Below are 20,863 nucleotides of genomic sequence, written 5' to 3'. Positions count from 1 at the left end.
TGAACAATAAAGAATTGTTCTAGAAAGCTGGTGACATAACCCCCAATAGATCAGATTAAAACAGACAATGAGCACACACAGTATGAACATCTCCTATGCACAGGGTTGAAATTCTTCCTAGGACCAAAGCTAGCATGTTAACACGTGTACACACACATATGTACAGGTCTGTATGTATTTACATGTATACACACGCAAACACACAAACATGTTCCTCCCCAAATCTCACGCAATGCGAGTGGACAGTAACTAAAATGCCAGACCAATGGGTTTTAAATCTGTTGTCCTGGGGGCCGGCCCTTCCTCCCCCACAATTCTGGTGGTTCAGTACAGGACCCGCTCTCCCACTAACATTTACAACTCCGTCTTCATTCAGGTCGCCCTTTCTGAGGGACAGCGTTATTTATTTACTTTACAAAGCCAGCCTTTTACCCTGTTTCGTTCCCCTTGGCTTCTAAATCCACTAAAGGGCCTTTCTAGGGTGCCCAGTATGTGCAAATAACTCCAGTCCAGAGAGATTTCAATTTCTTTCCATTTCTGCTCTCCTCCTCCAACTCTCAAATAAGGGAAAATCATTTAAACAGCAAAGGGAACAGCCCATGCGTGTGTCTTTCCTCTAATGGGCTCAGAGAAAGGGCATTTCCATCTCAAAAGCTTCGAGGCTCTTTTGTCCACCTTAGGAATTCATTTCCAACGAGGTCCTCAGAGAACCAGGAAACTTAACAAGCCCCCCAGAAGTTTAGCCGCAGACAGTCAGAGCAGAGCCAACACACGGAAAATCACCATCAGTCGCTTAATCCACACGACGGCCCCACAGGCTGTGCATACCCTCTTCGTACGAAATTTAGGATGGAAAAAGTGTCCTGCAGAGGCAGAATAGACCGACACGAGCCATCTGAACTTGCAGCAGGACCATAATAAACCTGGATTCTCAGGACTCTGTGTCCAGAATCTCACTGAGCGCTGGCAGAGAACACCAGAACCTGTGGACAAGCCACAAAGGGCAACCTCGAAATACTCACAGCCACCATAGGAAAGAAAGCTATCTGCACGCATTTCAGAAAGACCAAGAAGGCAGGTGTGGGACATCTCAGGCATGGGGAAAACAGGAAGAATAAACTTTTAAAAGTCTGGGACAATGAGCAGAAAAACCTGATTTCAAGTTGATGCTGGGTGACCAGGAATTTCAGGATTGAAAACGTCAGGTGGCCCACTAGTCCTCATCTCTGTTTTAAGACCACAAACAAGATCACAGCAGTCCTTGGTTAAAAATATTCTCATTGCTCTCAGAACAAAGTTCAAAAGCCTTAACACAGCCTGCCCTATGTACAAACTGAAGCACATACATAAGTAGAAACTCATACATTCACTCCAGAAACGTTCACTGAGGGGCCGACCCCATGGCTGAGTGGTTAAGTTCGCATGCTACACTTCAGCGGCCCAGGGTTTCGCCGGTTCGGATCCTGGGCACGGACACGGCACCGCCCATCAGGTCATGGTGAGGCGGCGTCCCACGTGCCACAACTGGAAGGACCCGCAACTAAAAATACACAACTATGTGCCTGGGGGCTTTGGGGAGAAAAAGGAAAAATTTTAAAAATCTTTAAAAAAAAAAAAAATTTTCACTGAGTACCTGGCTCAGTACAGGCACTGGGGATGCTCACATAAGACACCCCAGGCCTGAACCCAGCCTCAGAGCATGGATGAGTAATGGCTAAGTGTGTCACAAAGTGCCAGGCCCCTGGCTAGACAGCTACACGCGTGATCTCATCCATGCTCCCTAAGGATGCTACAAGGCTGGCATTATCTGTATCCCTCTTTTACAGGTAAAGCGCCCCCCGAGGCACAGAGAGGCTCTGTAACTGGCTTAAGGTCACACAGCCAGGATCTGAACCCAGGTCATTTGATTCGAGAGCCGGCCTTCTGAGCCACCACTCCCCAGACCTTGATGTGGGTGTGGGGAGAAAGTGGCTCCCCACTGCTTGGCTGGTTTTCTCACAGTGGCACACCCTGAGTTCAGCAGTCTCAGCAGCCCTCAGAGTAAAACACCCCCCGGAACAGAGAAGCCTTATGGACGCTGGGCCACAGGAGCCGCCAGAATCCATGTAAACAGCAACCGGTCTACACCCCGGGAGAGTCAGACCCTGTCACTCGGCCCTGAGAACAGGAGTTCCGGGCCTGGACATTCTTGCCACACAAACCCTGGAACCACCGCCTCTTACCTGCACCTGGGCCGAATAGCCTCAGAGTCCTCCAGCCATATCCACTGGGGGCGGTCAGGGGCCACAGCCTCCCACACTCCCTCACTGGTAACTGGTGACACCACAACTACCACAGGTGCCGCTTTATGCCTTGGAGGAAACTAAGAACCCTTAAGTCCAAAGGCGGGAAGAAAGGTGGGGAAACAAGAGCTCCCTCGAGCCCCTCAGGGGAGCATCAATGGGGGGGTCCCCTGCAGAGGGAGCTCGCAGGGCCAGCCAGGTCGAAAACGCGCAGACCCTCTGGTCCAGCAGTTCTACTCAGGGAACATCATGGAGAAAGTGCCGCTCTCGTCCACAAGGGCCTTGGCTGCAGCGTGGCTGGCAGCGTGCCAACCTGAATGTCTGGTTCAGAGGCGAGTGAGGAAACTGGAGGACAGGCACACAACGCAACACCTGGCAGCAGGGAAACATACGCCTACATGCGGCAACACGGACAGACCTCAACACAGGAGAATAAGTGAAAAAAATGAGACGCCACAGTATACGCAGCATGATACCACTTATGCACGCTTTAAAACACTGGCAGGGGGCCAGCCCGTGGCCGAGTGGTTACGTTCACATGCTCCACTTTGGCAGCCAGGGGTTTGCCAGTTCGGATCCTGGTTGTGGACCTACACACTGCTCATGAAGCCACACTGAGGCGGTGTCCCACACAGAAGAACTAGAATGACCTACAACTAGAATACACAACCATGCGCTGGGGCTTTGGGGAGAAAAAAAAAAAAGAGAGAGGAAGATTGGCAACAGATGTTAGCTCAGAGCCAATCTTCCTCACCAAAACGCATACTTCAAAAAAAAAAAAACACTATGCTTTGGATACAGAAGCACAGAAAAGTGGTAAAAGATTAAAACATGAACAGAAAGGATATATGTGAACTTGACCTCTGGGTGGAAGAGAACAGAATGAGATGAGCTAAAGTCTTTGATAGTATCTAGAATACATTTTTTTGTTTAAAAAAAAAAATCAAAGTGGCGAATGTTAAAAATCCAATGATCTCTGTAACAGGTACACTACTATTTGTTATATTATTCTTGGTTCTTTTATGATGTTTAGAAGATTCCAGAATTTAAAGTAATTAAAAAGTACATATTTTAAAATACCCAGGTCACTCTTATAGTCACGTAGGTTTAACCACCACTCAAGTACAGGGAACGAGCATAAATAAACTGGAATACCACGTGTTACATCCCTCACGAATAAATGCTCGGTAAAGGTCGCCGTGAAGAAGTGAGATTATGGAATATTATTCAGCCATAAAAAAAGAAGGAAATCCTGCCATTTGCGACAACATGGATGGATCTCGAGGGCATTATGCTAAGAGAAGAAGTCAGACACAGAAAGACAAATACTGTACGATCTCACTTACATGTGGAGTCTGAAAAAAACTCAAACTCACAGAAATAGAGAAAAGACTGGTGGTTGCCAGAGGCAGAGTGGGGGGTGGAGAAATGGGTTAAGCTGCCCGAAGGCTGTTACAACAGTAACAAGTCCTGAGGATGTAAGCTACCAGACCGTGCCCACAGTCAACAACACTGTGCTGTACAGTGAAAGCTGCTAAGAGAGTAGATCTCAAAAGTTCCCATCACAAGAAAAAAATCTGTAACTATGGTGAGGGGATGGATGTTAACTAAACTTACAGCGTTGACCATTTTGCGATATGTACATATACCAAAGCAAAAAAAAAGAAGCGTGATTAATCCTGCGGCTGGAACTCAAATATGTGAGGACAGCTGTGGAGATGAGGACATTCACTAGCAGGTTCTGAAGGTGGATGGAGAGGAAGCCCGCTCTGAGAAACCACACAGACGCAGGCACAGCCTCAAGCAACAGTAAGCGCAGACGGCAACCAGGAGCACACACTGCAGACACAGGCTGCCCAGCTGGGGGAAGGGACCGACGAGCAGGGCACCAGCCCCTCTCAGTCCAGCCGGCCAGAATCAAGTGCTGAAAACCCGAGAAGGGATCACAGGGGCACCAACAGCATCCTCCAAGGAAGCCGGGGCAGGGGTTACCGGTGTCAGTTCGCCCCACTGGCAGGGGGAGGGGAGGACGGGGCCGGGAGGCTCGATGCTGCTGGCAGAGGCGGAGAGGGGCAAGGATGAAGGGTCCCCACTGCAGAGCCCTCTGATGCAGTGTCCACTCGGGTCTGCAAACGACACTAGAGCGGAGTGCACGGGGCCAGAGGAATCCAGAGGGTCTGTCCTCAAGTTTACTGACCTGGTGTGGCTGCAGCCTTCTTCCGCGCACAGCTGACACTCTCCCACCAAGCTGAGTGTGGGAGGGGCAGAGCGGCTCCCTCTCCCCCCACCCTTGAAAATCATGGCGTAAAATGGGGGAGGGCCGTTAATTTAGGAGAAGGGGTAGACCGAAGTGTCTGGCAGACAAGAAGGTCCAACACTAGGAAACAGGCTTTGGAACAAAAGCGACAGCAATGCCAGCGACCAGCTCAGGCACCCAGGGGCCTGAAGAACCAACAGAATTCAACACTTGACTTACACCAACTCTCCAGCTCTGGGTGAGTGGGGGCAACCAGGGCCAGACTTGACAGGACTTAGAAAAATGAAGAAATGCCACGTTGTGCCCCCAGCACCAAGGGACAATTTATAACACACATACACACACAACAAACTTGAATCATTCTATGTCATAAGAATTTTCACTCCAGGTAAGAACTACGCTTCCAGAGCATGGCCATCCAAGAGGACTTTCTGAGACAATGGGAATGTTCCACATCTGAGTTGTCCAATAAAGTAACCACCAGCCACACGGAGCTATGGGGCACCTGAATATGCCTCACGTGACAGAAGAATTCAGTTCTTATTTTATTTATTCTTAACTAATTTAAATGTAAGTAGCCCCACAGGACTGGTGGACATCCTGCTGGAGAGTCCAAGCCAACAGCATCCTTCCTACTGTCTGCATAGCAGCTGAGCACACCAACACGGTAACTCGTCCCACCACTGTAAACCAAGCGGCCACACATGTCCTCGTGGCTGAATCTTTGTACATATCTCAAACTAGTTAGGATAAAGTCCTAGAAGTGGAGTTGTGGACTCAATGGGTAACTAAGTTTCTAGGCTCTTCCTGCACATTAAGACTATCCACTTACAGCCACACAGATGTGAACAGCATTTTATCTATTACCAGCTATTTTCATATACATGATACTCCTTGCATCCTCACAACTACCAGGTAAAATGAGACGGGCAGGTCCTGTAGGGGAGGAAGACATTTCCTCTACCCGCCCTGGGTCCTTCTGGCTGGACAACAAATTAAATTCACATGAGACAGAATAACAGGAGAAAATCAAACAAAGATCTATAACACGTATACACGGGAGAGGCTCGCAACTCACCAAAATGGCGGAAGCTCTCTCCTTAAATACCACCCTCAGCTAAAGACAAAGGAGGATGTTGGGGGTGGGGGGAGTCACTTATGGGAGATTACCAGAAAAGCACAGTAAACAAGAGTCAGGTTATTATGCAGACTTGAGTCCTTGCCTTCCACATTGATAAGAGTTTCTAGAGATAAGGTCATCCCCCCTTCTTCCTGGTGCAGAGAGGGAGAGACCTTTACAGATGGAGATTTCCTCTACAATGTAAATGTCTCTTAACAAAGGGTAAGTACATTCTACTTTGCAGAGTTTCTTTCTTGTCTGCGGTTTTTAAAAGTAACCAGCCCCAAATAATCCTCGTGCCAAAGAGACATATCTTGGGATGGCCAATTCCAGTCCCCCACAGTACCATCAGCCCCGTGTGTAGACAAGGAAATAAGCTGTGTGAGAGCATACCACTGACTTGGTTGGGCTACATGGCTTTTATAGCCGACATCAAAGAATACCCCTAGCCATTCTGTGATGCTAGACCATTCGTTCTGCCAGATTAGTTTAACAAGGGAAAATGCTTATGCTATATTTACAAGTGAAAAAAAGCAGGATATGAAATTCTATTCCCAGTGTGAGCAAAATGATGTAAAATCAAAGAACACAAACCAATGTGTTAACAGTCTTCAGATCAGAACTGCAAATTATGTTTTTCTAAATTTTTGTCCAAATGTTTATAACAAACCTGAGTAATTATTTAAATAACATTTAGCGAGTAATTATAAAAGCTAAGGGCTTTAGATGCATCATCTCATCTAAAACATACCTCCATGGTAAGGACCATTATCATCCCTATTTACAGATGAAGACACAATGGGTTGGAAAAAGTTTCAGAAACCTGGCTGAGGTCAAGGCAGTAAGCTGGGATTTGAAGCCAGGTGGGCTCCCTGGAAAGCCTGTATTCTCAGCCACCACATCAGCGCTTCTCAAACTGTAATGTGCACAAGATCATCTGAGGATCTCGTTAAAACGCAGATTCTGATTCAGGTGATGTGATGCTGTCGGCCTGGAGACCACACTTTGAGTAGCAAAGCTCCACATCATAACCCCTATACTATAATGCTAAAGGAGAAAATCCCCTCTAGTCAACAAGGAAAATGTTTTCTAGTAATTCAAATAACATCAATGCTCGTTAACGTATAAAAGCAAAAATATACTTTCCCTCTTGAGAACTTTTGCAAAAAGCCTTCTTTCCTAGCCAGATGGCGGGCCCTCAACTGCTCTTGTAAATTCCCACTCGCAGACGCCCCCTGGGCAGCCAGTGGTGTCAGGCTCACTAAGCTTAATCAGCCTTCTCATCTCATTAGCAGGCAGGATTTCATCCTCAAAACACCCGTTAGCAAACACATCCACACACCTAGCTCCACACCCCTAGCGAGCAGGCGTATGGAGGAAACGCCCCTGGGGTGTCCCGAGGAACCGGTCAGTCCACCCACCACCCCCAGTGCAGACACCTAGCGCCAAATCCCCAGCACATTTTAGATCCAGCATTTCCCAATTCCCATAGACTTTTTCTTTGAAACATTAACATGTTGTATTCTCTAAATATTTTAACCTTCCAAAATTTGGCAAGCACTAGCTAATTTTATACTCAAAGAACCTTCAACACCTTTGAATTATGTTCCTAACTCTTGGTCTTTTTATGGGGATTATCAGACATGCCTTGTTCAATGGAGCTTTCGCCATTTGCAGTAAGTTACCTTGTTTATCTATCTTAATGCTATGAAACTACTTATCTGATACAACAAACCAGCCTTTGTATAGTAGATTTTATTCCCCTAACTTTTCATTCTATTTCTCTCTCTTGGTTTTTACTATATCTCCTATAATGAATAGGTGGGTGATTTTTAATTTCAATAACAGTGACACTTTGTTTTACATTCAGTCTTATAATTGATGTGTTTATATCACCCTCCATTTCCCTCTAAGATTATATTGAGGCCCTTCCTTCCTCAAGACATCTGTGTGATTTCAGTAGCCAATTTCTATTTCCTTTTAAATTAGACCAGAAGATAACCTTAAGTTTCCTACTATTTAACATTTGTAATGATATTTTATAAAACAGAACTGTTTTCCCTTTTTCCTCTCGGTAACTTCTCCCACTTATCAAGTACCTGCGTGACCTCCCGTCATACGGGAGTGAGATGTACATCAGTGCTCAGTGACATGTGACATTCTCCCACACCACACGCTAGTCTCGCAATGGATTGTCTGATTTAGCACCTGAGCTTAAAATCTCTCTCATCCATTTCCCTCTCAAAGCCCTCTGTCTCTTTGTCTTTTTGAAGCCAAAGCTCTCTCTGGTAAAGATCTCTGCGGGTCTTTGGTGATGAATGAGATTGTTCCAAAATCTGGAGGAGCAGAAACACTGTCACCGAGGGCAAAGCAGGCTTGGCCAGGTACATTTCACTCTGCCCTCAATTCCTTCTTTCTTCAATGGCCCAGTGACAAATCTGTGGCGATCACCTCCATTCCTTCTGGGCAACTTACAGGAAATCAAACTGTGTGACTCAGATGGCAGGCACTGACTCAGGTGCTGGAGTCTAACAGCAAATACGGTGGACATCAAAGAACAGGCCAGGCCCCATCCTGCCTCGTGGAACTTTAATCACACAAGAAAGGAAGATTCCTTTTTCTGTGGGACTGCGGCCAGCCACATTTTATGGGTACTTTCCAAAGATCCCGATATTGCCCCCTGAATGCTGGACAGCGTCCCTTTCCCTGAACGCGTACTCCAATTTCTGGCATCTCCATTTCTTCTGATACGCTTATTATTCAAAAACTGAACATCCTTACTATATTTTCATATTTCCTTAGCTTTTCTGTACTGTCATTACCATCTACTCAGGCAACAGAAACGAGCCTTGGGCATACGCTACAGCATCAGTGCTGCCCCGCACAGGTCCCACCAGGGCTCGCAGTCTCTCTCTAATATTTGTAAGGTTAGTTCCATCTTTCATTAACACAGACTATTCCTGACACAAGTTATTCCTTCCAGCCTTACGGCTTCTACAGTAGTGACCATCCACTCTTTCAGTCCTGCTTCCCCCGGTCCCCACCAGCTGGGATCACTCGTTACTATCGTACCTTTTTTTTTTTAAAGATTGGCCCTGAGCTAACATCTGTTGCCAATCTTCCTCTTTTTTTTTTTTCCTCCCCAAAGCCCCAGTGCATAGTTGTATCTTCTGGTTGTAAGTCCTTCTCGTTCCTCTATGTGAGTCCTCACCACAGCACGGCTACTGACAGACGAGTACTGTGGTTCCACGACCAGGAACCAAACCCGGGCTGCCAAAGTAGAACGCGCCGAACTTTAACCACTAAGCCATCAGGGCTGGCTCACTATCATACTTTTTAAGCAAACTTAGGTCAATATTTTTATAAAATCTGGTTTTGAAAACTCCCTATTCAGTGCTGTTCAGGTTTCTCTTAGCATCAACAGTTTTTTTTATAGCTTTGGATTTTTCTCTGATGAAACACCCTAGGTTGCTAATCACTCTTCCATCTTCCCAAAACTCCTCGTTTTATTTATATAACAAAAAACAAGTTAAATTTAGAACTTTCCAAACCAATTGAGAGGCTTTTTGTCAACTGACTGTGGAGTTACAAGTGTGACAAGGGTTCATTTTTCAGCCACGTCCAATTAGTTTAAAGAGAACACTGCTCTGATTCAAGGCTAAAAAGGGAGGAAAACGTCCCAGCGATGCCATCAAAGACAACACGCTCCTGATATCCCCGAAGTCAACCTCACTGGGCCTTAGAATAACGAGAAGGGATTTTTAATGCAACAAAATTAAACACCCTTTCTGTTTTCATTTCTCTCTGCCAACAGACACACAGGCGTCCCACGGGGAAGACTGGCACCTCGGGCGTGCAAGTCTTCTAAATCAACTTATTCATGAACTCCACGCCCCTCCAGCTGCTGAGGCCTGTTCCAGAGGGAGCTAAATGGCTGCCCTGCCTCTTGGCGGCCTCTCTTCCAGGCCAGAGACAACCCTCCACTTCACAATGCACTGTCTGTCAAAAATTACAGTCTGATACGGGCACCAGCAAATTCACGCAATTTACAGGCTCCTGGTATCATGAGGACTCATTAAAAGGAAAGACTGGTTTTCCTTCAGGAAAGAACTTGGAAGTGAGAGTCTGGAACTGGGAGGCTCACTCTGGTCCCCTACAGTGATAAACACTGCACAGACCTGAGGCATCGCCTCCTCACAGGGCACGACTGACCGCCCACAAGAGCCCCTTGGTTTGAGGGAACAGGATGCACCGAATTATTTCTGGCTTCCTTCTGGAGGAATATAGTAACACTTCACTTTTCACTAGAAGTAACATCAATGACCAGTTCAGAAGAAGTTCTCTCACAGGTGAACCACACAGGCTTGAGCCGAGGCTCAGAAAGTAAGAAAAACCTTAAATTTGTATTTTTATATGAGGCTTTATCATCTGCCGTATTATTTTTGTCTTAAAAATCTACTTCTACACTTTGAAATCAGCAAGCCCTTCTATTTGACACCTAGCACTTTTGAGGGAGGTACTGACCAAAAAGAAATTGCTTCCAGTTGGTATTCCAAGAAAATATTTCCATCCAAAGGGGAAAAAAAATTCCCCGTCATTAATATATTCAAGCAAGTCTCATGGTGCTGAAATAACTTGTTTATTGTTGTTATTGTTTCTTTTACTAAATCAAGCCTCTGCAAAGGCCAATTTAAATGCCTATCATGACATGTTCTCCCCATGGGGGATTGGCAGAATGTCTGTTTCAACCTGCCAAAGTCAGGCCACTTGAATAAAATCAATTCAGGATGCCCCCCAGTCCCACGGCCCTCGAAGAGACCATCCATCCAGCACAGTGAGCGGGAAGTCAAGACCGACATCACCACCCGAGGATGGAATTCTCCAGCACTAGCTGGGCCCTGCAATTCCTTCTTCCAACAAACACAGCCCTGGTGTCTGCTCCGTGCCAGAGCAGAGAGCCAGCACTGAGGAGCACGGGTCTAAGCGGTGCAGACCTACACGCTAACTCAGAAACCACCCCTTACCCGCTGAGCACTTGGGAAAAACACTTCGCCTTCTAGTTTCCTCATCTATAAAATGGCAGAGCACACTACCTACCTGAATAAACTGCTGTGAGAATGAAATAAGATTTATCAGCAGAGGAAGCATTAAATTACCGTACAGTCACGCGTTGCTTAACCACACGGGCACGTTCTGACAAATGTGGCCGTTCGGTGATTTCGTCATCGTGGGAAGATCACAGAGTGCACTCACACAAACCTGGATGGCACAGCCTACTGCACACCTAGGCTAGGTGGCCCTAATCCTACAGGACCGCCGTCATGAATGCTGTCCGTTGTTGACCGAAACGGAGTTATGTGAAGCATTTATATACACACACCGGAAGATGTTTTTAAAGCTACTTTTCAAAGAACGGGTAGATATACAAGAACTGAAAGAAAGATGGCCAAGACGACAGAAACCTTTGGTATTATAACATCTCCAAAATCAGGATGTGCCTAATTTATCTCTAATATTGTAACATCTCTGAAATCAAGCTGTGCCCAACAGCCAACAGCATCTTACGACAGCACAGGGCGGGCGGAAGCTGTGACGTACGGACCACTGACAGTGACGGGGTGAAGCCGGTCACTGCCGTTCACGTGTCACACTTCCATCCAGTTCTCCGCATCACTCGTCCTGCAGAGGTTGAATCCCCCTGCCATGTGGAATGCCTTTAAAAGACTACATTAAAATTCTGCATCAAAATAAAAAATGATCGTGTACACAAAAAGGCAAGGAAACACACTGAAAATGTGATAATAGTGAAGCAAATATCTGTCACTGGAAGAATGACTGAATTCCCTATTTTCTTGCAAAGCAAGAGCCAAGCACTTTAAAGGACTTAAGAGAGGAAGATACTCAGAAACAGCTAAAACTACTGCATTTTGCTTCTGAGACAGAGGCAAGAGGCTGCCACTCACACATGGAGCAGCCAGAGGAGGGGAGTGAAAATACCAACAGTCTAAACCACAGGGGAGGCCAGGGAGACCATCACGCAGCTCCAAGTAGAAAGTGACAAAACACAGCATTTAAGTAAAAAACGCAAGTCAAAAAACTACAAATATACACAAGTACGAACTCATTAAACTATATACATGTGCCCGTGTGTGCACATGTGTGTGCATGTGTATAAATCCATATTTAGACTAAACTGACATATACCAGAGAGTTACCAGTAATTCATGAAAGGGTAAGAAATGTAAACGGGGGATAAAGGCAGATTTTAATGTTTTACTGAAATTACTTCTACTTTGTCTGAAATTTTTAGAGTGAGTATGTATTCAACGTATTATTTTTGTAATATTTTTCACTCAAGAAGATTGCAACCAAATTATACCTATACGGTCTTGGCATCCCGCCAGGTAGAGTAAATCTTCAAGAAGTTATTATTATGCTCCTAGACACCACAAAGGAAATAAGAAACATGACATACACATTCAATATATGAACCCAGCCCTCAAGGAGCTGACAATCTAGCAGGACCCGGGACTAAAATGGTAAGAGATACAGAGAGAGAGAGTATGACCATAAGATAAAGAAGGTTGCTGCCTACAAGCCACAGAAGAAAAGTCTTGCTTGAATCTCAGAGGCCTAGAGCCAAGAGTCTTCAAGCACCAACATGTGTACCCCGACATCTTGTCTGAAAAGCTAAAGCAGCAAGCGAGCACGTGTGTCGTCACCTCTGGAATCTGTTCAAGGACCCACCCCTTGAGCATCCCCAAAGACAGGGCAGCCGTGTTTGCCAAAGCCTGGGGATGGGCACGCGGTTGTGTCAGGAATGCCTCTGCCACACCACGGTCAGAAGTGCCTCTGCCCTTCCCAGATAACAAAGAAGGTGAACACCCCTTTCCATCACTGGATCCTTGGTTCTTCAAGGGCAAAGAACAAGGTCCACGGAGCTTCGCAGGCCTGGAGCACAGCACGGTGCCTGGATGTGGCAGAGCTGGCACCGCGCTAATCAACAGCCGCACGAAGCCTTGAGAAGCGTGTTCTAGCTGCCCAAAGACAAAAGGGAAAGTAGTATTCGCAAGCTCGGGAAGCCAGGCTCCTCACTGGACCAGCTTTCTCAAGAGGGCTGACTTGGGACGCAGGGGCCTGGCCTGGGATAACGGGCACTTCTCCCCTTCAGGCCCAGCGCCCCCTCCACGGAACCTCCTTTCTTCCTGCAAGTTCAGGCACAAAAGAAGACGGCAGCAGACCACGTGGTCTGAAGAGAGGAGGAAGAAAGGACCTCAAGGAGGCTGGACACTGAAGAAAGGACGGCATCCAGTGTTCTAAAGCGACACAGAGCATCACTTGAAAAAGACTTCAGAAAGTATAAGATCAAAATTTCCCAAAAACCACCTTGCCGCTAGTATAATTTTCACCACCACCTGCAGGACAGAGCCAACACATAAAAGCCTTTTCATGGGGAGGGAGAAGGAATGACGGGAGGGAGGGGGAGCCGAGAAGAACAAGAACCTCTCTGCAGAGCGGAGGAACGGGGACTTCCAGGGTGACGACTTCCACACAGGACTGACTGCCAAGGCCAACAGTTCAGGCAGCTTCTCCCTTAACCCTTCGGGCGGGGGCACCTCCCAAGGGCAACGGTTCAGGGGACCGCGCAGCTTCTGGTGTCACCTGCCCCCTGCCTTTCACCTGCTTCCTCAGCAGGTCTCTCCCAAAGGAACCAAATCTACAACCCAAAAGTCCCCAAGTTTTCACGATGGCATAAGGGGGGAAGTGAGAGGGAAGGGGTCAGAGCTGAGGGCATTTCTAGCTGAGAATCTCCGTTCATACTGAACTCGTGGGGCTGCAGAAACACAGAGCAGAACCCGGATATTAAAAACCCCTTGGGGGGAGGACGCCATCGGGACCCGCAGCATCCAGAAGACACTTTTAGGATGAGCAGTAGTGATGCTCCAGATGTATGGCAAGGGGGCTTGCTCACACTAGACCAGGGGTTCTCCACCGGGGTTGATTCTGTCCCCAGAGGACATCTGGTAACATCCAGAGACATTTTCGGTTGTCACAACCGGAGGAGGTGGGGAGGAGGGGGATGCTACTGGGAGCTAGGACCAGTGATGCTGCTAAATCTCCCACAAGGCACAGGGCAGCCCCCCCCACAAAAAAAGAACGATCCAGCCCAAAACGCGAATAGCACCGGGGTTGAGGAACCCTGCGCTAGACCTACCCCGACCCTGCCGCCATCTCCAGAAACCCTAACAGCCCTACCTGAAATAAACACTCGCCATCCCTCTGACCAAGCGGTCACCAAAGGCCACTTACTGGGACAAGCAACATCAAAGATGGAGCGAACGATGTAACGAGCAAATGCTGCATCTTCCAAGCAGCTGGCCGCTCTCCCAGCACGCGTCTGTAAGGGTGTGCCTCAGCATCCAGGACATTAGGTTCTCCTACAGCATTACAATGGAAGAAAGGCATGCACACGCACGTACAGGCACACACACAGAGGAATGTCCATCCTAAAAATCTCCCTGGTCATCACGTAGAGGCACTGGCAGCAAAAGCTGCCTGGTTAGGATAGTCCAAGCATTTCCAAAATACTCCAAAGACAGAAAAAAAAGCGGGAAAGACAACAAACAAGAAAAGCCCACAACCAAAAACAAAGCTCCCCTGAGGCCTATCTCAGCTAAAATGCTCCATCACCCTAAGCTGCACCCGGGGCATGTAGTATCTTTTATTTTTTTAATTGTAAAATACAACAAACATATAAGAAAAGGGAAAGGTACAAATACAGAGCTTGACGAACGAAAACAAATCCCCATGTAGCTATGCCCCAGGTCAAGAAGCGGACCCAAGGCCTGTGGTATCTTTCTGCCACACGTGCCCCCTCCAGGCACACAGTGTAACCACCGGCCCCCAGGACCCATCTTATCAACAGAGTAATCATGAGTTGTCGGCCGGCCTGGTGGCTCAGCAGTTAAGTTCCCACGTTCTGCTTCAGCGGCCCGGGGTTTGCTGGTTCGGATCCTGGGTGTGGACATGGCACCGCTCATCAAGCCACGCTGTGGCAGGCGTCCCACATGTAAAACAGAGGAGGACTGGCAGTGGATGTTAGCTCGGGACTAATCTTCCTTAAAAAAAAAAAAAAGTTGTCATTCAGGAAGTGAGACCCCTTGTCCAGTTCAGGCCAGCCAAGACCACCAGCCCCTCAACTGGGCCTGCGCAAATGCTGGACAGGTGACCTTTCTGGCATCAAGGAGCTGGAAACCCCACCCTCAGAGGACGGGAATGCCGCCATTTGTGAACACGCGTCCCAGCAGAGGCACGAAGCTTGACTAGGCTTGCGCAGATCACCAATCCCCTTACCTCTGCTGACCGCCAACCATCCATCCACTTCAGCCGCCCTGCCCTTCATCCCACAAACCACGCCCAGGCCCTGGACCAGGAGACGTATCGGAAGGCACACACCCCGGCTCCCCGCAGGCCGTCTCCCAAAATAAAGCGACATTTCTTTTCCCAAAAGCCGACGGCGCAATAACTGGCTTGTTGCATGCGCATCGGGCCGGAGAGCCCCAGTGCAGTGTGGTAACAACAGCACAAAGACTGGTGCTATTTTGAAAACTTCCAACTTTCCTCAAGGACTGAGACTTATTTTATGCATTTACCATGAACACCAACTGCGGGGTAGTTCAGAGCAGCGAGCACACAGTGAGCAGATCTGGGAAGAGGGGCTGCTCACGGAAACCAGCTCTCAGACTCTTAACTCACAGAAGCACCTCGGGGGTAAGACACTGGCGCACCGAGCCGGGTGCCTGGAAACTCGGAAAAGCCCAGGTTGGGGGCCAAGAGAAACTGGGTTAGAATCCAGGCCTCAGTCCTCACTCTGGGGGCCGGCCCACTGGCAGAGTGGTTAAGTTCACACGTTCCGCTTCAGCAGCCCAGGGTTTGCTGGTTCGGATCCCGGGCACGGACCTATGCACCACTTATCAAGCCATGCTGTGGCAGGTGTCCCACATACAAAATAGAGGAAGATGGGCACAGATGTTAGCTCAGGGCCAATCTTCCTCAGCAAAAAAAAAACCTAGAAACAAGGGCTCACTCTGGCACCCTGGGTATGGATGATCTCTAGTGAACCAGAAAATGGCTTCCTGTCACACGCTATCGTTGGAAAGCTTCGACAAGATCACGTGTTTAAAGTGCGAGCAGAGTGTCTCAGACATAAGATGCTCCGCAAATGCTGCCTCCTGTCCTCCTCCTGTCCCTGCGAACAGGCAGCTGGCAAAGGCCAGGTCTCTCATAAGAGATTACCTGATGGCAAACTTCCCAATGCCCCAATCCTCTAAAGTGTTTCACCAAGAGGACGATACAAGCCCACTTTCAAACTACCCTGGTGACTTTGGCAAAAAGGTGTCCCAACCAGCCCTGCAGCCCTGCCCTCCCCTGCTCGCACGCCCACTCCACCCCTCTTCCCCCAAGGTAAATGGCTGCCGGGCAGTCAGGAAACACCACCGCACACCCCAGTGGGGAGCCTTCGTGGCATCTCTTTGAAGATGAGAAGCAACAAGGTGTGTTTATTTGTACTTCCCTGCACACAGTCTCATCTACCCCGGTGGGGCGGCGCGAAGCCGCTAAGCTAGTTAAAAAATAATAATAAAATCTACCTGCTCGCACCATCAGGCAGGAGAAGAGGTGGACAGCCACACTGCTGGGAGCACACGGGGAGAATGCAGCCTCTCCCCTGTTGGGAGGAGAACGTCAGGCAGTCCCGGCCAGGTCAGCCCGCGAGGAGGCGAGCAGACTGACCACCGTGGGGCCCCGGCCGCCACGAGCCCCGGCCCGGTGCACCACCTGCACGCTGACACCCACCCAGGCCACCGGCGAAGGACACATGGACAGCGGATGGCCGACGTCTCTCTCGCTGGATACATTACAACATAATAACAGCCAAAACCAATGCTTCGCTTCCCTAACACAAACAATAAAAACAACGGGAAAAAACATACACGAAGGTGTCTGAGAAGGTTCCTGAACAACAGAGGCCTCAAATTGCTCTGGGAAAGTCATGGCCTCCCAGCCCTACAAAGACCTGGAAAGCAGCCTAGGGCTCAGCTCACCTGCAGGTCTGCACAGACTACCAGAGGCAGACAGGAGCCCAAGCGCTGCCTCTGATAACCTCCCAATGCATTAACTTCCCAGAAGAGGATTGAGGTGTAGGATATGGGATAGAAGGGTGGCATCTCCGGTCCCACTCTGAACCCCAAAACAAACCATGCAGGCTTCTCTAGGGGCTGGAGCCCAGGGGCACCAGGGCGGATCAGGAAAAATGACCAGCTCCGTCTCTGCTAACGCGTCAGGTCAGAGTGGAATCCCTGCTAAAAGGATGTTTAACCTACCAGGAAAACGCACACACCCCAACCTGCCCAGAGCTGTCTAGACCAGCAGCTCTACACGTGGCTCAAAGCCACACAGGCTCCGTGACCACAGACAACGGTCCCTAGACCCCCAATCTCTCCCTCCCCACTATGGCCATTTTACTTCTTTTAGCCGTATTTTATAGGTACACACATATTAAATAACCAGCACTGACCAGAGGACAAGATTAACTTCACAGCTGCTTAACCTTACAGCTGTTTTCACAGAAATCGAGACTCAACCAAAGCCAAGCAGTACCACCCGGGAGACGCAAAAACTAAGTTCCCGCTGAGCACAAGCAGCTCCCCGAAGACACCCAGGACAGCCGGCGTCCAGGCTGTCCTACTTCAGTGTCAACATGGGACATGCCACGGCTACGCAGAGGGAGAGCGTGAGTCTAGGCGGGTCTTCGTGTCCGAGATGCCCTGGAAACCTGCCGTTCTGACAGATTCCAAAGGATCCTCGCACCTCCCCACGGCTGCCAGTGCCCCCAGGGAACTCTCTCCCTGGGGTGGCCCAGGAGTTGAGTGGAAACAGGGCATTCTGACCGGGACCCGGCTAAATTCCACAGCAGCCACCAGCACTCCACCCTCACTGGAAGCCACAGCAAACCCACAGACATCCCGAGGAGTCTCGGAGGAGCCGGGGTGATGTCATAGGTCTGAAAGGTGGGGAAGGCTGCCCAGTGGACTCTGTGGACGGTGAGGACCAGAGACTTCAAGGAAGGAGGGAGATTTCTTCCCACTCGGACACCTCTCCTGGAGAGGCAGGTCAGAATGAAGTGAGCCTCAACTTCCCCAACAAACACACCACCCACAACACCTCCACAGCAAGCAGCTAGAAGCAGCCCGGAAAATCGGGCACAAATTAGATACGTGGGTGGCACCAACGTCAAGGTAAGCAAGCTCCTGCGGAAGAAAGCTCCCTGGGCCCGTCACCCACTTTCTGGGCATCAGCTGCCCAGAAATAAACATCAGGGGCAGGCGAGGAAGGGCAGCTGACAGCTGTGGCGGCGGGCAGCGCCAGAGGAGGAAGGGCTCCCGGGCTGGAATTCGGAGCGTGCCCACATCAGCAGAAAAGTTCCCGGGAACTGCACGCTGGCTGGGAGGGAAAGAGGCGTGCTGCTCCTCGGGACCTCAGCATGCACACGCCGCGGTGGTTCCAGGGGCCGGCGGACGGAGCCCGGGCCCTCTCCCAGGGCGCCTCGCCAGACAGGACGCCCACTGAGGGGCGAGTGGGGCTGCACAGAGGACAAATAAATGTTTTGCTCCCAGGATCAGGGCGAAAGATTAGTAATTCCCAGATCCGGCCCTGCTTCATTTCTGTTTGCCCAAAACAAACACAGTCCCAGGAAGGAGTGGAAAGAAGCGGCGACACTACAGTCCAGGTGGGGAAACTGAGGCACCGGGGGGCACGCAAGACACCCGGGAAGAGGCCCCAGCGCAGCAAGGCGCACTTGGGCGTCCGGGATGGTGGGAGCAGGGAAGCGCTCTCTCCAGTCCCCTCCCCTCCTCCTTCCCCCAACCCACAGACACACGCACCCCCGCGAGCTACGCCCCGCCGGACCGCGGCCGGGCCCCCAGAAGCCGGCTGCACACAAAGCCCCGCCCGCGCCCCAGTTCGCCGCCGGCCCGGCGCGCACGCCCACACAATAGGACGGCGCGCACCCGCCGCGGCCCCTCGCCGGCCGGCCGCCCGGGCCGGGGCCGCCCCCGCGCGCGCACGCCCGCCCGCCCGCGCCGCGGCCCTGGGGTCCCCGCAGCCCGCGCCCACTCACCCGCCGCGCTGCCCAGCAGCAGGCACAACGGCCCCAGCAGCCACATGGCGCGGCCGCCGCTCGCTGCCGGCGCCGCTGCTGCGCCGCGGCCCACGCCGCCCCGCCCCTCGCCGCGCCCCGCCCCTCGCCGCGCCCGCCCCGCCCCGGCCCGCCCCGCCCCGGCCCGCCGCGCCCGCGCCCTGGCCCCGGGTCCCGGGGCTGCGAGCACCGCGGAGCAGCGCGCGCAGTGTCCTCCGCCTCCCCCTCTCCCCTTCCCTCCTCCATCCTCCGAGGGTGCGGCGCCCTCCGCCTCCCCAGACCCACACTTGAGTTCTGGACCCAACTTCAAAATGACTTTTCTCCGGGGAGGCAGAGGAGAAGTTGGAAGAAGGGACCAAATAGTATGAGAAAAGATGCATTTTGTTTTTTGTAGCGAGAGCGGAATACGACCAGTATTTCTCAGGCTTTAAGACGCGTCCCACACAGTTGGGGATCGTGTTAAGGCGCCGTGCCTGGCTCAGCAGGTCTGGGGTGGGGCCTAGGATTCTGCTGGGCTAACAAGCTTTTAGGTGATTGGGAGGCTGATGGTCCGTGAACCACACGTGGAACACGGAGGCTCACACCTTCCAGTGAGTTATTTCATCTGGATCTTGGCTGCCTAGACCAGTGGGACTTTGGGGCCCCAGTTTGCAAAAAAGGAAAGTAATGTGAAGGCAGACGCCCAAATGTAGAAAGAACAGCTGCTCCAGTGCAGTCCGGGCTCCAAGACAGCCCCGGTGAGAATTCCCGAAGGCTTTAGATGCTGGAAGAACAGAGTGACACTTTTGTACTCCACTCTCCACCCCCCCCCCCCCGCCCCAAAAAAAGACGAAAGCAAAAAACTAATGCAAATAATCGCCAAAAGCCGGAAGGAACTCATATGCTCCTCAACTGGTGAATAGATAAACAAATGGTGTTTTACCGTTTAATGCAACGCCATAAATGAATCTCAAAAGCGTGCTGAGAATACAGCCCCAAAGGGTGCATTCTGTATGATTCCACTTACAGGACGTGAGGGGGAGGAGGGAAGCAAACTATAGCGACCAAAATCAGATCTGTAGTTATCAGGGTCTGGGCCTGGGGGAGACAGACAAGTGCAAAGGGGCACAAGGGACATTTGGGGGCAGTGGGACGGTTCTGCAGCTTGATTATGGCAGTGGTTACACAAAACTCTATGCGCTGTCCAAACGGAAAGAACTGCATCCTGAACGCCCGCATCTAAAGAGGGCGAGGTTTGGTATAGCATATGCAGTGTACCTGTTTGCAGGAGTAGGGAGGATGTGGGAACCCGGGCTGTTTGAGAAGAAGGCTGCAGGGATGCAAGAATCACATCTGAGATGCAATGGAGGTGACCTCAAGGATGCTCAGAGTCAATGACTTTGCTGTTTAATTGTCTGCTGGCGTCTGGAAACATGACGGGTAAAGTGGATCAGGTCTGAATTTAAAAATACCAACGACAGTTCAAGGTAATGAAAAAAATGTGATGGAGGGAAGTTTAGCAAGTTCCATATTACAAGGTAGTTTGTCAAGTATGGAAAACATCAGTAAATTCTCCAAAAGATTTAGCATTCAGGGATTTTTATCCTGGGATCCGTGACTATGAGAGAGACCACCCCATGGGCTTCAGGGAGTTTTAAAGCCCCTAAAATTTTTTGTAATGTTTCAGGTGTTTGTGAATGTGTACACTTTTCCAGAAAACATGGAGGGAGGCCCCTGGCCTTTGATCATGATACCTAAGAAAGCAAGTAATTTCTCCCGCAGCTGCTCACTTGCCTCCAAACATTAGGAATATGGAAGGACAACATGGTCCTGACCCAGTGCTGTGGTTCTTGTTTCCTTGGGTTCCTTTGGGCACAGGAACCTCAACTCTGGGAATGATTTAGTGGGCTAGCTTACTCTCCACATGTCTCTTTTTCTCACGTGCACACACGTGCTTCTTTTAAATATATTAATGTCTTTGACATCATTTGGACAAATGTGAAATCCTATTTAAGTTCAATTGTTGTTTT

General features: G+C 49.9%; 1 protein-coding gene across 8 annotated transcripts in view; it reads right to left on the bottom strand.

The window, feature by feature from the left end:
• Positions 1-18,948, bottom strand: part of LDLRAD3 (low density lipoprotein receptor class A domain containing 3) — a 417,721-nt gene extending 398,773 nt beyond the window's left edge. For 2 of the 8 annotated variants that reach the window (XM_023653878.2, XM_070229294.1), the window contains exon 1: positions 18,837-18,939. In XM_023653878.2, coding sequence (XP_023509646.2) covers positions 18,837-18,882 — 46 coding nt within the window. In that variant the 5' untranslated portion in view covers positions 18,883-18,939. Of the gene's footprint in view, positions 1-13,969; positions 18,300-18,836 lie in introns of those variants that run through there. The other 6 variants (XM_070229296.1, XM_070229304.1, XM_070229298.1 and 3 more) reach the window with 5 other exon arrangements.
• Positions 18,949-20,863: the final 1,915 nt, after the last annotated feature.

This window comes from Equus caballus, chromosome 12, assembly GCF_041296265.1.
Source record: "Equus caballus isolate H_3958 breed thoroughbred chromosome 12, TB-T2T, whole genome shotgun sequence".
Taxonomy (NCBI): domain Eukaryota; kingdom Metazoa; phylum Chordata; class Mammalia; order Perissodactyla; family Equidae; genus Equus; species Equus caballus.
The sequence above is the reverse complement of the archived record's forward strand: the minus strand, read 5'-3'. Positions and strand labels throughout refer to the sequence as shown.